The sequence below is a fragment of the Panulirus ornatus genome, chromosome 57 (assembly GCF_036320965.1).
Source record: "Panulirus ornatus isolate Po-2019 chromosome 57, ASM3632096v1, whole genome shotgun sequence".
Classification (NCBI taxonomy): Eukaryota; Metazoa; Arthropoda; class Malacostraca; order Decapoda; family Palinuridae; genus Panulirus; species Panulirus ornatus.
This window is the reverse complement of record NC_092280.1, coordinates 14,545,421-14,561,761: the sequence shown is the minus strand read 5'-3', so window position 1 is coordinate 14,561,761 and position 16,341 is coordinate 14,545,421. Positions and strand designations below refer to the sequence as shown.

At 39.9% G+C, this 16,341-nt stretch overlaps 1 protein-coding gene across 1 annotated transcript in view; it reads left to right on the top strand.

Annotated features, from left to right (window-relative positions):
• LOC139766183 (chromosome-associated kinesin KIF4-like) overlaps window positions 1-16,341 on the top strand; it is a 296,752-nt gene that overhangs the window by 174,069 nt on the left and 106,342 nt on the right. Inside the window, exon 17 of the mRNA XM_071694453.1 lies at window positions 14,454-14,568. Coding sequence (XP_071550554.1) covers window positions 14,454-14,568 — 115 coding nt within the window. The remainder of the gene's footprint in view (window positions 1-14,453; window positions 14,569-16,341) is intronic.

Sequence of the window (16,341 nt, the reverse complement as noted above, 5' to 3'; positions counted from 1 at the left end):
AGTATGAAAGAAAGAAAGAATATATATACACAGACATATACATTAATAAACGTACATAATTCATACTTCCTGCTTTTTCATTCCTGTCGTCACCCCGCCACACATGAAATGACAACCCCTTCCCCCTCCACGCGTGCGAGGTAGCACTAGGAAAAGACAACAAATGCCACATTCATTCACACTCAGTCTCTAGATGTTATATATGATGCACCAAAACCACAGCTCCCACATCCATGCCCCACAAAACTTTCCATAGTTTACCCCAGACACTTCACATGCCCTGGTTCAATCCATTGATAGCACATCGACCCTGGTATACCACATCATTCCAATTCACTCTATTCCTTGCATACCTTTCACCCTCCTGCACGTTCAGGCCCCGATCGCTGAAAGTCTTTTCCACTCCATTCTTCCACCTACAATTTGGTCTCCCACTTCTCCTCGTTCCCTCCACCTCTGAGACATACATCCTTTCTGTCAATCTTTCCTCACTCATTCTCTCCATGTGACGAAGCCATTTCAAAACGCCCTCCTCTGCTCTCTCAACGACACTCTTTTTATTACCACACATCTCTCTTACCCTTTCATTACGTACTTACCATATATGCATAACTTACATATCTACACACCACTTATATGAATAAATGAAAAATAACCTTACTTTCATTAAAAGTATATTAAAGAGAAAAAATCTTTTACAGTCATGCTGTTTATAGTAGTAGCTGCTTAAATCTAGTTTTAAGCCATGATGATGTAACTACACTTTCTTTGACAATTTATGTATGACTATGAGACAACCTGTATATATTTTCAAACGTGCTGTTAGGGTGCTAGACACACCTACGGATAAGATATGCAATCATACATCAACTGAAATTCAAAATGGGCCACAAAATACCAAAAATAAAAATCACAGAGTGGGGTGCCTAAATGTGTATGGATGTAACCAAGATGTGAAAAAAGGAGAGACAGGTAGTATGTTTGAGGAAAGGAACCTGGATGTTTTGGCTCTGAGTGAAACGAAGCTCAAGGGTAAAGGGGAAGAGTGGTTTGGGAATGTCTGGGGAGTAAAGTCAGGGGTTAGTGAGAGGACAAGAGCAAGGGAAGGAGTAGCAATACTCCTGAAACAGGAGTTGTGGGAGTATGTGATAGAATGTAAGAAAGTAAATTCTCAATTAATATGGGTAAAATTGAAAGTTGATGGAGAGAGGTGGGTGATTATTGGTGCATATGCACCTGGGCATGAGAAGAAAGATCATGAGAGGCAAGTGTTTTGGGAGCAGCTGAATGAGTGTATTAGTGGTTTTGATGCACGAGACCTGGGTTATAGTGATGGGTGATTTGAATGCAAAGGTGAGTAATGTGGCAGTTGAGGGAATAATTGGTATACATGGGGTGTTCAGTGTTGTAAATGGAAATGGTGAAGAGCTTGTAGATTTATGTGCTGAAAAAGGACTGATGATTGGGAATACCTGGTTTAAAAAGCGAGATATACATAAGTATACTTATGTAAGTAGGAGAGATGGCCAGAGAGTGTTATTGGATTACGTGTTAATTGACAGGCGTGCGAAAGAGAGACTTTTGGATGTTAATGTGCTGAGAGGTGCAACTGGAGGGATGTCTGATCATTATCTTGTGGAGGCTAAGGTGAAGATTTGTATGGGTTTTCAGAAAAGAAGAGTGAATGTTGGGGTGAAGAGGGTGGTGAGAGTAAGTGAGCTTGGGAAGGAGACCTGTGTGAGGAAGTACCAGGAGAGACTGAGTACAGAATGGAAAAAGGTGAGAACAATGGAAGTAAGGGGAGTGGGGGAGGAATGGGATGTATTTAGGGAATCAGTGATGGATTGCGCAAAAGATGCTTGTGGCATGAGAAGAGTGGGAGGTGGGTTGATTAGAAAGGGTAGTGAGTGGTGGGATGAAGAAGTAAGAGTATTAGTGAAAGAGAAGAGAGAGGCATTTGGACGAATTTTTGCAGGGAAAAAATGCAATTGAGTGGGAGATGTATAAAAGAAAGAGACAGGAGGTCAAGAGAAAGGTGCAAGAGGTGAAAAAAAGGGCAAATGAGAGTTGGGGTGAGAGAGTATCATTAAATTTTAGGGAGAATAAAAAGATGTTCTGGAAGGAGGTAAATAAAGTGCGTAAGACAAGGGAGCAAATGGGAACTTCAGTGAAGGGCGCAAATGGGGAGGTGATAACAAGTAGTGGTGATGTGAGAAGGAGATGGAGTGAGTATTTTGAAGGTTTGTTGAATGTGTTTGATGATAGAGTGGCAGATATAGGGTGTTTTGGTCGAGGTGGTGTGCAAAGTGAGAGGGTTAGGGAAAATGATTTGGTAAACAGAGAAGAGGTAGTAAAGCTTTGCGGAAGATGAAAGCCGGCAAGGCAGGAGGTTTGGATGGTATTGCAGTGGAATTTATTAAAAAAGGGGGTGACTGTATTGTTGACTGGTTGGTAAGGTTATTTAATGTATGTATGACTCATGGTGAGGTGCCTGAGGATTGGCGGAATGCGTGCATAGTGCCATTGTACAAAGGCAAAGGGGATAAGAGTGAGTGCTCAAATTACAGAGGTATAAGTTTGTTGAGTATTCCTGGTAAATTATATGGGAGGGTATTGATTGAGAGGGTGAAGGCATGTACAGAGCATCAGATTGGGGAAGAGCAGTGTGGTTTCAGAAGTACAGAGGTATAAGTTTGTTGAGTATTCCTGTAAATTATATGGGAGGGTATTGATTGAGAGGTGAAGGCATGTACAGAGCATCAGATTGGGAAGAGCATGTGTGGTTTCAGAAGTGGTAGAGGATGTGTGGATCAGGTGTTTGCTTTGAAGAATGTATGTGAGAAATACTTAGAAAAGCAAATGGATTTGTATGTAGCATTTACGGATCTGGAGAAGGCATATGATAGAGTTGATAAAGATGCTCTGTGGAAGGTATTAAGAACAGGGTTCCCACGCCACCGGGAAAACGGGAAAAACCTGGGAATTTTATTTGAGGTGCTCCCGGCCGGGAAAAGGCCTGAAAAACGTGTAAAATTGAAAATGTCTGGGAAATGCCCTTGAAACGGAAGTTAGGAAAAGGTTACTTCCCTTGGGCCTCATTCGTCCCTCGCTTTCGTACCCTGAATATACTTTATTGCTACATTACGGCTTTTTTGTGGGACGAGTTGTATGGCACGAATCGAACTGAAATCGCGGTCTCGATAGTGCTTGCTCACATCTGTTATGGAGTAATGAAAGTAATGGTTAATAATGATCATAATGGCCAATTTTTTGAAAAAATGTGCTTCGCATTTGCCAAGTCATCTCTTATTGACTCAGATTGGGTTAAAGTCTTTTTTTCCCAATGCAATATCGTTAAATACAAATACGTTGTTTTTGTTTTAGAGTTTATGTTTTTGTTGTTGATTTGTTTTATTTTTTGTTATGAGTTAGTTGCACTCAAGATTATGATTAGAAAATAAAATGTATGATTTTTAAAGTGTTGAATTCTTTAACCATGAAAGACAAAAGTTGAACAACCAAATTTTTGTGTACATCAAAGAAAAAGAGAGAAAAACATTGGCTTCTTGATACATGATGTTCATCTGCAATAAGCATGCTCAAAGTACGTGTAGGAAACTTTGTGTCTTTGTGGTTATGAATTATGTTTGCCCACTAAGTGGGTACAAATACAATTGTGTTTGTCCTATCTGTCCATCACAAAAGAACCGAATTCATGAAACTTGGTATGCAGATGGAATACTATAAATTAAGTTGCGCATATTGCTAAGAATTTTTTTTAATCCATAACGCCAATTCAGTCTATTCAACAATATTGATTCAAAATCCTTCTCTGCATTCTTAACACATTTGGTTTGAGCTGTACACGGTCCAAGTAATAATTTATAAAGAATATAGAATATACATGTGCAATAGGAAGACACTAACCATTGAAAACTAGTTGAAGTTCTGAGTCATAAGTTTGTGATTATCCAAGAAGTAGCATCATGTACTTATTAACATCAAGAATTGAGAGTATGGTTGATGAAAATCAATTTTTACCAAACTTAGAATAATGGTGATCTTTATGGAAATCCTTTGAATGCTATAGATTTCCAATATTTTAGGTAAATGGCCTTAGTCACAGTGCTGAGTCAGAAAATTTCTGTATCATGCAAATTGGTCATCTTGTGGCTTATAAAGCATTGAAAGCCAGCCTCATACAGAAAGCTCTTGATAGTCCTGTCAATACAAGTCCAATCCTAAATCATTAGAACTAACATTGTAACTAACTTATAAATGTGTTCAATAGAACAAACACAAACCAATGATCAGTGTTATCCAGATGGTTTGTCCATTGAAATCCATTAAGTGGACTGAAAACCCTGTAGAAAATATCCTGGAAAACATTTACAGATCCTGGAAATATCCTGGAAAAAGCCTTGAATTTTATGTCAGTAAAAGAGTGGGAACCCTGTAAGAATATATGGTGTGGGAGGCAAGTTGTGAGAAGCAGTGAAAAGTTTTTATCGAGAATATAAGGCATGTGTACATGTAGGAAGAGAGGAAAGTGATTGGTTCTCAGTGAATGTTGGCTTGCGGCAGGGGTGTGTGATGTCTCCACGGTTGTTTAATTTGTTAGGGAGGTGAATGCAAGAGTTTTGGGAAGAGGGGCAAGTATGCAGTCTGTTGTGGATGAGAGAGCTTGGGAAGTGAGTCAGTTGTCGTTCGCTGATGATACAGAGCTGTTGGCTGATTCATGTGAGAAACTGCAGAAGCTGGTGACTGCATTTGGTGAAGTGTGTGAAAAAAGAAAGCTGAGAGTAAATGTGAATAAGAGCAAGGTTATTAAGTATAGGGTTGAGGGACAGGTCAATTGGGAGGTAAGTTTGAATTGAGAAAAACTGGAGGAAGTGAAGTGTTTTAGATATCTGGGAGTGGATTTGGCAGCAGATAGAACCATGAAGCGGAAGTGAATCCTAGGGTGGGGAAGGGGGCGAATGTTTTGGGAGCATTGAAGAATGTGTGGAAGTCGAGAACATTATCTCGGAAAGCAAATATGGGTATGTTTGAAGGAATAGTGGTTCCAACAATGTTATATGGTTGTGAGGCGTGGGTTATAGATAGTGTTGTGCGGAGGAAGGTGGATGTGCTGGAAATGAGATGTGTGAGGACAGTATATGGTGTGAGGTGGTTTGATCGAGTAAGTAATGAAAGGGTAAGAGAGATGTGTGGTAATGAAAAGAGTGTGGTTGAGAGAGCAGAAAAGGGTGTTTTGAAATGGTTTGGTCATATGGAGAGAGTGAGTGAGGAAAGATTGACCAAGTGGATATATGTGTCAGAGTTGGAGGGAAGGAGGAGAAGTGGGAGACCAAATTGGAGGTGGAAAGATGGAGTGAAAAAGATTTTGAGTGATCGGGGCCTGAACATGCAGGAGAATGAAAGGCGTGCAAGGAATAGAGTGAATTGGAACGATGTGGTATACCGGGGTCGACGTGCTGTCAATGGATTGAACCAGGGCATGTGAAGCGTCTGGGGTAAACCATGGAAAGTTGTGTGGGGCCTGGATGTGGAAAGGGATCTGTGGTTTTGGTGCATTATTACATGACAGCTAGAGATTTAGTGTGAATGAATGTAGCCTTTGTTGTCTTTTCCTAGCACTACTTCGTGCACATGCAGGGGGGTTGTTATTTCATGTGTGGCGGGGTGGTGATGGGATTGAATAAAGGCAGACAGTATGAATTATGTACATGTGTATATATGTATATGTCTGTGTGTGTATATATATGTATATGTTGAGATATATAGGTATGTATGTTTGCGTGTGTGGACGTGTATGTATATACATGTGTATGTGGGTGGGTTGGGCCATATTTTGTCTGTTTCCTTGCGTTACCTCGCTAACTTGGGAGACAGCAACAAAATAAGATATATATTGAGTAAAATATTGAAGACATTAGACGAGAAATTTGCAGTGCCAGTTGGACAAAACTTCTTGACATTTGTATAGTAGAGGAAATGTGGAATAATTTTAAAAACATTACTCATGATTAGAAATAAACACATGTATTGAATTACAAAGAGAACTTGCAGTTTTTCAAAACTATCATGGTCGAATATGAAAATAGGACTAATTGCCAAAAAGAGAAAACATATGAAAAATCTAAATCAATAGGAACCATTGAAAATTGCCAGGAATTGATCAAAATGCAAAGAGAGAGTAAGAAGGTCATGAGATGGAGTTAGTGCAACGAAGAAAAAATGATATCCTTTTAAGCTAAGAATAATCCTAAGGAATTCTTCAAATATATAAGACAAAGGATGATGGTAAACGAAGGAATTGGACCATTACAAAATTAACATGACACACTAACTACTGATGGCAAGGAAATGGCTACTATACTAAATTATTCTTTTAACTCCATGTTTACAATTGAAGAAAAATCTTGATTACCACAACCAGTGAAAATTTTTCAAGAATCTGATGAAGAAGAGCTGAAGTTTAGAGAAATAAAGAGGTCTGAAGTACTTCAATACCTGGACCAATTAAATCTTAGCAAATCCAGTGGCTCAGATAACTTAGCTCACAAGAGACTTTTATATAAACTCAAAGCACACGGAATCATTGAAGAACTCTGTATATTGATCAGAGACTGGTTCACCGGGAGAAAGGAGCATGTAGTATTAAACTGCAAAGCCTCAGATTGGCTGGATGTAATGAGTGGTGTGCCATGGGTTGGTCTTAGGTCCAGTTCTTTTCCTTATATACATTAATGATCAAGAACTCAGTCTCACATCTAAGATCTCCAAATTTGCTGACGATACTGAATTAGGATTTAGAGCTGTAAACAGGCGGGACTGCAAAATGATTCAAAGAGATCTTAACGTACTAGCAGAGTGGTCAGACAGATGGCAAATGAAGTTTAATGTAGACAAGTGTAAAGTTATGCACTTTGGAGACAAGGATATTTGTTATGGGTACAAACTATTTGAAAACTCTCTCTAAAGTCAATGAAGAAAAAGACCTTGGAGTTGTCATTAGTGACAGGAAGTACGCTAAACAGTGTCAGGCAGCAAGTAAAAAAGTAACCAAGTGTTAGGTGTCATACCCAGGAACAATGATTATAAGACACCAGAAACAGTTTTCACACTTTATAATTCTCTAGTAAGAAAGACAAGAAAAAATTAGAGTAAGTATAAAGACACATGACAACATTGATCCCATCCTTTAGAAATCTGGCATATGAAGACAGGCTAGAATAATTGGATCTCTTCTACCTTAGAAAACATAGACTGTGGCAACTTAATCCAAGTGTTTAAAATTTTGAACAAGTTCGATGAAGTATTATCATGAGCATCTTTTTGAAATGTTACTAGGATAAATGGAATAAAACTTTAAGCTAAAAGATGTGGTACGGATGTGGGAGAAAGCTTCTTTTCCTATAGGTGTGTTGAGCACTGTAATAAGGTACCGTCAGACATATTGAATGTTATTTATTTATTTATTATACTTTGTCTCCCATGTTAGCGAGGTAGCACAAAAAGACGGATGAAAGAATGGCCCAACCCACCCACATACACATGTATATACATACACACCCACACACGCACATATACATAGTGACTGTTTAAGCTATAGATACCTTCAAAAGTTGTTCAGACAAGTATTTTATAAATTCAGGTATACTTGAAGAAAAACACCAGAAATAAATGTATAAACGACAGCAGTAATGAGGACACTAGAAGTGCAGCAGCTGGGAGTCGGTGATAGGTTAAAAAAGTACTGAGCGGAATTAGATTTTCTTATCAAGTTAAATTTTTTTTTTCAGACAACCCAGTCATGGGCCAGTCAGGCCTCATGTTCTCTGTCTTTCTCATGTAAACTCATGTAAACCATCTTCACCCATCACACATTCCCTATTGCACTCAAGACTTAGCCTCCTCCGTATGAGTGAATGGTTTCATTGACTCTTCTTCCTTGAGATCTTCCCCATTTGAATTTACAGAGAAAGTCCTCTCTCACCCCATGCTGCACCTCATTACACTAATTTTATTCATATTTACTCTCAACTTTTATTGTACCTTGTACACAAAACTCTGACAATAGCTCCTTGATCTCTTTGGAGTTTGCCGTTAGAGCCATGTCATCTGAAAGCAGCAACTGATTTGCCTCCCACGTCCCACCTCCTGCTGCATACCTTAGACCCACTCCTTGCTCCAAGTTCATTACATTTCTCACCACTCCGTCCATGTACACATTAAACAGTTCATGAAAACATCCCTTACCCATGGTGGAGACCTGTAATCACAAGGAATCTCCAATACTCCTCACCACTTATTCATACACATGCCTTTCTTTCTTATTCAAAACTCCTTATTGCATATATAGATTTTTTATTTGCCATTCATTTTCATGGCTTCTTCCTCAAGTAATCTGTCAATCATGATGTACATTTCCTCCAAATTCATTAACCCTTTCAGTGCTATGGACATTAGTCAGCTGTTATGTAGGAGGGTGATGCAAATGTCATTTTACATAGTTTCCCACAAATTGAATCCTGTATGCATTTAAGGTTCTGTTGGCTGGCCATAAATTGTAACCCAAACAAAGGATGAGTCACTGAGCTACTTAGAAGACTCAGTAAACCTCTAGTGATCACAGTGGGTGATCATGTACCTTTTCAAAGGACTTGCTACATCTGTGGCACTTACCACTGCCCATGGCACCCACAGTCACACCCCCAGCTACACTTACACTAGTTGTATTTAGAATTAGCCAATCTGGTAGATAATGTGTATCTTGAACTTCATTCTTTCATACTTGTTTGCTATTTCTCTCATTAGTGAGGTTGCTCTAGGAACAAAGGAAAGGCTTTATTCACTCACATCCATTTTTGAATTCCTATATGATGCATTAAAACCACAGCCCCCAGTCACAAAAAAAAAAGCTAGCAGACCTATCCATGGTTTTCCCAGGCTGCTTCATGTGCCCTGGTTCAGTTAATTGACAGCACATTGCTCCCTGTATATCACTCAGTCCAATTCACTCTATCCCATGTGCACATTTTACCCTTCTGCATGTTCAGGTCCTGAGCACTCAAAACTGTATTCACTCTATCCTTCCATCTCTAATTCTGTTTCCCCATTCCCCTTGTCCCCTCCACTACTGACACATATGTCCTCTTTTCAACTACTCTCTCATTCTCACATGTTCAAACCGTTTTACCACACCCCCTTCCACTATCTCAAATGTGCTCTTCTTATGACTGCACCTCTCGTATCCTATCTTACTCTATCAATCCTCCTCACCACACATTACTCTCATATATTTTATATCCAACACATTCACTCTCTTCTGTACTTTCACATCAAGCGTCCACTCCCTGCATCCATACAACACTGCCAGGACTACTATACCTTCAAACAGATAGTGACCTCCTTGTCCTCACATTCCTCAGTGCTACAAGAACCTTCACCCCTCACCCACCTATGACTCGCCTTAACTCCCAAGATTCCATTTGCTGCCTTGTTCACTCTTAGATACCTAAGACACCTCATTTCCTCAAGTATTTCTTTGTCAAACCCACACCCCAAATGACCTGCCTCTTTCCAGTGCTAAACATAATAACCTTGCTTTTACTCACATATGCTCTCAACTTCCTCCTTTCACACACAGTCCCAAACTCAGACACCAGCTTCTGTGTTTCCTCAGTTCCTCGCTTAAATCTGTAACCAACACCAAGTCAACAGTAAGCAACAACTGACTCCCCTCCCAGCCCAGCACATCCTGCACATCATCACCCCAATGTATATCAGCCCCTCTCTTCAAGGCCCTTGCATTTTCCTCCCTCCACATTAAACAGCCATTTTGACAGCACATATCCCTGCTACACACCCACTTTCACATAAAACCACTCACCCTCCTCACTTTATTGCTTGCACACATCCCTTTCTCTCTTGATAGATAAAATGTCAGTGCTTGTAATAGCTTTCTTCCCATGCCATACATTCATAACATCTTCCACAAAGCATCTCAATCAACCTTACGATAAGCGTTCTCCAGATCCATGAATGCCACATGCATATCCTTCAGTTTTTTTTAGTATTTTCTACACATGTTCCTAAAAGCAAACTCCTGATCCACACATCTTTTACCGCTCCTGAAACCACATTCTTCCTTCCCAATCTGATGCTGTATGCATTCCACCACCTTCTCTAATGCCACTTTCCCACACAACCTACCTGGTACACTCAGCAAATTCATATCTTTGTAAATAACCCACTCCCCTTTGTTCCTCATGCCTTCATACAATGGTGCTATACTTGAATCTGCTAATCCTGAAAGCACCTGACCATGAGCTGTACAAACATTCCTAACCCACTCCCCTAGCTTTGTTTACTCTTGCCATTTATCATTTCATTTTACACTCAGTCTCTCTTGGTACTTCACATAGGCCTCTCTACCAATCTCATTCACCTTCAACACCCTTGCCTATACCAGGTGGTGATCAGACATTGCAAGAGCTGCTCCTCCTAGCACATTCATGAGTCTCTCTTTTGCATGCATCTCATTATTACATAATCCTGTCTATGTATGGCCTTCTTTTTAAAACAAATATTCCCAGTCACCAATCCATTTTCAGCACACAGTTCCACAAGCTGTCCACCATTTCCATTTACCTAACTTAAGACCCCCCCCCCCCCCCAAATACCCTAAACTACCATATTACCCATTTGTGCATTCAAGTTGCCCATCACTAATATGAAATCTTTTGCATCAATACTGTTGACACACTCACATAGCCCATCCCAAAGCACTCGTCTTTCTACATTCTTTTCATGGCCAGGTGCATAAGCATTTATAATGTCCCACCTCTTGTAATCTACTTTCATTTTTACCCACATTGTTCTGGGGCTCACTTCATTCCTTGGCAAATTCCAAATACTCCTCCTTCAGGAGAGTGCTGCCTCTTCCTTATCTCTTGCCATCACACTCCCCCTTGACTGTACCCATAAGACATTCCCAACCCATTCTTCCCTCTTACCCTTGAGCTGTGTTTCATTCAGAGTTAGAACTCATTTTATTGACCAACCCCAAGGGGTGGATGAACAGCTGGGTTGACTGTGGACCAACTATTGCAACCAGGACTCAAACCTATGCCCTAGACCCTGGGTGACCCATGAATGTGTCATGGTTAGGAACTCTAACCACTACACCACCTGTCTTTCCATTCTTCTTATCTTGATTACATCCAAAATCATTCAGACACCCCAACCTTAGTTTTGAGAAGAATGATCAGTTCTCATTTGGCTCCATCTTCTGCTCCAACTTTTAGAAATCAAAATACAAGGAGAGGGTTTGCAGCCTGCCATTCCCACCCCTCATTCATCTTCTTCAACATGCAGGGAATACATGGGGAGTATTCTTTATATCCTGTTTCCTATCCCCAGTGAATGCTCAATTCTTAATTTGTAAGAAAAAGTAATAGTTGATTGCTTTTTGTGCACCTAATCATATGGATAAAAAAGTAAGACATTTTCTGTGGACAGTACACAAGACTGGCTAGTCCAGTAACACTATGTTCTTCCAAAGCTGGGAATGGTTAAATTGTAATTTTCTGATAGACAAAGGAAAAAGCAATGGCCTTATTTTGCACACTTGAGAGAGGCCAAAGAAATATTTGCGTGCCGAAAGAGGTAATCCCACATGATCATTCTTTGTCCAAGTATTTCTCATTCGTGTTCATAAAAGTAAACACAAGGTCTATGTATTCTTTACCTCTCTTGAAGTCACACTTCTGCTCATTTAGATACCTCTGCATGCCATTATCTTCGTGAGTCATCACTCTTCCATACATCTTAACCAGGTATACTCCACAGACACACACTTCAGTAATTCGAGCATTAATTCTTGTCCCCTTGCCTATATGCATGCATTTTCTCTGTCCTCAAGCACCACACCTTTTACAGTACAGATTTTGAACAACTTAGCTAACCAATCAACAGCATTATCTCCCCTTGTGTTGAGATTGAAGTAGTTCAGATGAAGTATATTGAATAATATGTTGAACATGGTACATTCTACATATTTCATTTAATATTCTTTAGACTGTTTGCAATATTCTTTAGACTGATCGAGTAAGTAATAATAGGGTAAGAGAGATGTGTGGTAACAAAAAGAGTGTGGTTGAGAGAGCAGAAGAGGGTGTTTTGAAATGGTTTGGTCACATGGAGAGAATGAGTGAGGAAAGATTGACCAAGAGGATATATGTGTCAGAGGTGGAGGGAACGAGGAGAAGTGGGAGACCAAATTGGAGGTGGAAAGATTGAGTGAAAAAGACTTTGAGTGATCAGGGCCTGAACATGCAGGAGGGTGAAAGGCATGCAAGGAATAGAGTGAATTGGAACGATGTGGTATACCGGGATCGACGTGCTGTCAATAGATTGAACCAGGGCATGTGAAGCGTCTGGTGTAAACCATGGAAAGTTGTGTGGGGCCTGGATGTGGAAAGGGATCTGTGGTTTTTGTGCATTATTACATGACAGCTAGAGACTGACTGTGAACGAATGGGGCCTTTGTTGTCTTTCCTAGCGCTACCTCGCACACATGAGGGAGAGGGGGTTGTTTATTCCATGTGTAGCGAGGTGGTGATGGGAATGAATAAAGGCAGACAGTATGAATTATGTATGTATGTATATATGTATATGTCTGTGTGTGTATAGATATATATGTATACATTGAGATGTATAGGTATGTATATTTGCGTGTGTGGACGTGTATGTATATACATGTGTATGTGGGCAGGTTGGGCCATTCTTTCGTCTGTTTCCTTGCGTTACCTCACTAATGCGGGAGACAGTGACAAAGCAAAATGAATAAATATAGACTGTTTGCAGCCTGCCATTCCCACCCCTCATTCATCTTCTTCAACATGCAGGGAATACATGGGGAGTATTCTTTATATCCTGTTTCCTATCCCCAGTGAATGCTCAATTCTTAATTTGTAAGAAAAAGTAATAGTTGATTGCTTTTTGTGCACCTAATCATATGGATAAAAAAGTAAGACATTTTCTGTGGACAGTACACAAGACTGGCTAGTCCAGTAACACTATGTTCTTCCAAAGCTGGGAATGGTTAAATTGTAATTTTCTGATAGACAAAGGAAAAAGCAATGGCCTTATTTTGCACACTTGAGAGAGGCCAAAGAAATATTTGCGTGCCGAAAGAGGTAATCCCACATGATCATTCTTTGTCCAAGTATTTCTCATTCGTGTTCATAAAAGTAAACACAAGGTCTATGTATTCTTTACCTCTCTTGAAGTCACACTTCTGCTCATTTAGATACCTCTGCATGCCATTATCTTCGTGAGTCATCACTCTTCCATACATCTTAACCAGGTATACTCCACAGACACACACTTCAGTAATTCGAGCATTAATTCTTGTCCCCTTGCCTATATGCATGCATTTTCTCTGTCCTCAAGCACCACACCTTTTACAGTACAGATTTTGAACAACTTAGCTAACCAATCAACAGCATTATCTCCCCTTGTGTTGAGATTGAAGTAGTTCAGATGAAGTATATTGAATAATATGTTGAACATGGTACATTCTACATATTTCATTTAATATTCTTTAGACTGTTTGCAATATTCTTTAGACTGATCGAGTAAGTAATAATAGGGTAAGAGAGATGTGTGGTAACAAAAAGAGTGTGGTTGAGAGAGCAGAAGAGGGTGTTTTGAAATGGTTTGGTCACATGGAGAGAATGAGTGAGGAAAGATTGACCAAGAGGATATATGTGTCAGAGGTGGAGGGAACGAGGAGAAGTGGGAGACCAAATTGGAGGTGGAAAGATTGAGTGAAAAAGACTTTGAGTGATCAGGGCCTGAACATGCAGGAGGGTGAAAGGCATGCAAGGAATAGAGTGAATTGGAACGATGTGGTATACCGGGGTCGACGTGCTGTCAATAGATTGAACCAGGGCATGTGAAGCGTCTGGTGTAAACCATGGAAAGTTGTGTGGGGCCTGGATGTGGAAAGGGATCTGTGGTTTTTGTGCATTATTACATGACAGCTAGAGACTGACTGTGAACGAATGGGGCCTTTGTTGTCTTTCCTAGCGCTACCTCGCACACATGAGGGAGAGGGGGTTGTTTATTCCATGTGTAGCGAGGTGGTGATGGGAATGAATAAAGGCAGACAGTATGAATTATGTATGTATGTATATATGTATATGTCTGTGTGTGTATATATATATATGTATACATTGAGATGTATAGGTATGTATATTTGCGTGTGTGGACGTGTATGTATATACATGTGTATGTGGGCAGGTTGGGCCATTCTTTCGTCTGTTTCCTTGCGTTACCTCACTAATGCGAGAGACAGTGACAAAGCAAAATGAATAAATATAGACTGTTTGTATGTAGTTTCCTGGCAAATTTTAAATGTTAGTGTGTATGTATTTCAGGTCTTGGTTGGAAGGAGAACTTGAGGTTGTGGTTGTCAAAAAGCAGGCCAAGCAGTCTCTGGAAACCTTGGTAGAGGACCGCAAAACCATCTCAGACCAAATTAATAAAACCAAAGTAAGAATATAAAAATTTTCTTGGCAGTTGCTATAATAGTTATTGAAAATTTTTTGCATGGAAATACATACATTTTTTGTAGTGGACCTAGTTTTTGAAAAAGTATTTCACACATATTACAGTGAAACCTTGGTCGTCTGAAACACTTGGAGAAATCATACATTTTGGATGATATTTCCTGTTAATCTATTTTTTTTACATATTTCAGATGATTTAGGTATTACCCATCCCTCACTTTAAGAGGGGGTTATGTTTTGCAAAAACCTAACAGAAAGAGAAATTCCATACTGCACTTTTGGATTCTCCAGCTACATTTGCATTATGTAACTTCTGATGTTTAATAATTTTATCTAGCCATTCTTTACTCACTTGAAATGGCTGTGGCTCAGCTACTTTGTCTTCTTTACATAGATGCTCATAAATCTTTAGAGTTGAACCGAAGGAAGCAGGCTGGTTTTCTTCATCTCACACTATGGGTATAACAAGAGCATTTTCTCCATAAAGGATTTCTAACCATTGTGGTTACTAAGGCAGCTGGGAGTAGAGTGGACCAAAGCACTCTGCTTTTTCTGTCCATTCTTCTTTATGATGCATATTAAAGATTCACTTAGGTTGTAAGCACACCCAAGTGCTGATGCTCCCTCATCAATATCAGCATGTCGTTTTTATTGTCAGAGAGGTTTTCTTCCATCTAACTGCTGGCTGTCGAGTAGATGTTGTTGGATGTATGGATGCCATGTTTACAAATGAACACAGCAGGCTGCAGGAAAGTCACATTAGCAGGTATACCCGGATCACACAAGTAGCACAGATCCACACACAACAGTGGGAACTGAAAGACTGACCCGCTAGTGGGAATGTGGCATGCTCCATGATCCATGCTTGCTCCACCCACCAACCCTCACTGAAGATTTGGCACACTTTCTCCCATGCTTTTGCTTTCTGCACTGGCACAGCACATCAGAAGACTTATAGCTTTGTTACTGTAGTCAGAGAGGTTCTCTTCTGTTTAACTGGTGGTTCCAGAGTAGGAGATGCTGTTGCTGGATGTTAGGATGCCTTATTTACAAACACAAATACAGTGGATTGTAGAAATATCACAGCAAGTATATCCTTATTGTACAAGTAGCACAGATCCGCACAGTGGTGGTAACTGTGAGACTGACATACTGGCAGGAATGTAATGTGCTCTACTCAGGACCCTTGCTTACTCCATTCTCCAACCTTCACAGAACTTTTGGTGCACTTTCTATGGCACACGCATTTTCAAATATTTCACATATTTGTAGGTAATTTGTATTGAGGAAATACTAATAATGCAAGCAAACATGCATTTATTAATGCCTTACTCTTCTTCTGCTGCTTGTTTATGTCATGAATGGTCGTCATGCCGATTGTGAAGTTGCCTTAAGTCAGCTTCTTGCAGAACTTTTCTTCTTTTGGAGACATAAGATGTTCCTTTTGCACTTCATGCAAGATGTAGAAGTCTTTGAGATGCAGTCAGGCAATTGCTGACAACACTTAAAAGGGGCCATTGAACAAAATACATAAATATGCAAGACCAATACAACACTGCACAAAATACATAAAGACCAACACAACACTGCATCAGAACTTGTTGGAGGTGGTAAACAATCACCAGTACTGAAAAACTCCAGATGATAGATACTCTAATCACTGCAGCAGTGCATATGCAGAATGAAATATTTGTCACCCCCACTAACCAACCAACAAAAATTGAAGAATATACATTGGTTCGAACATTTCTTTGTC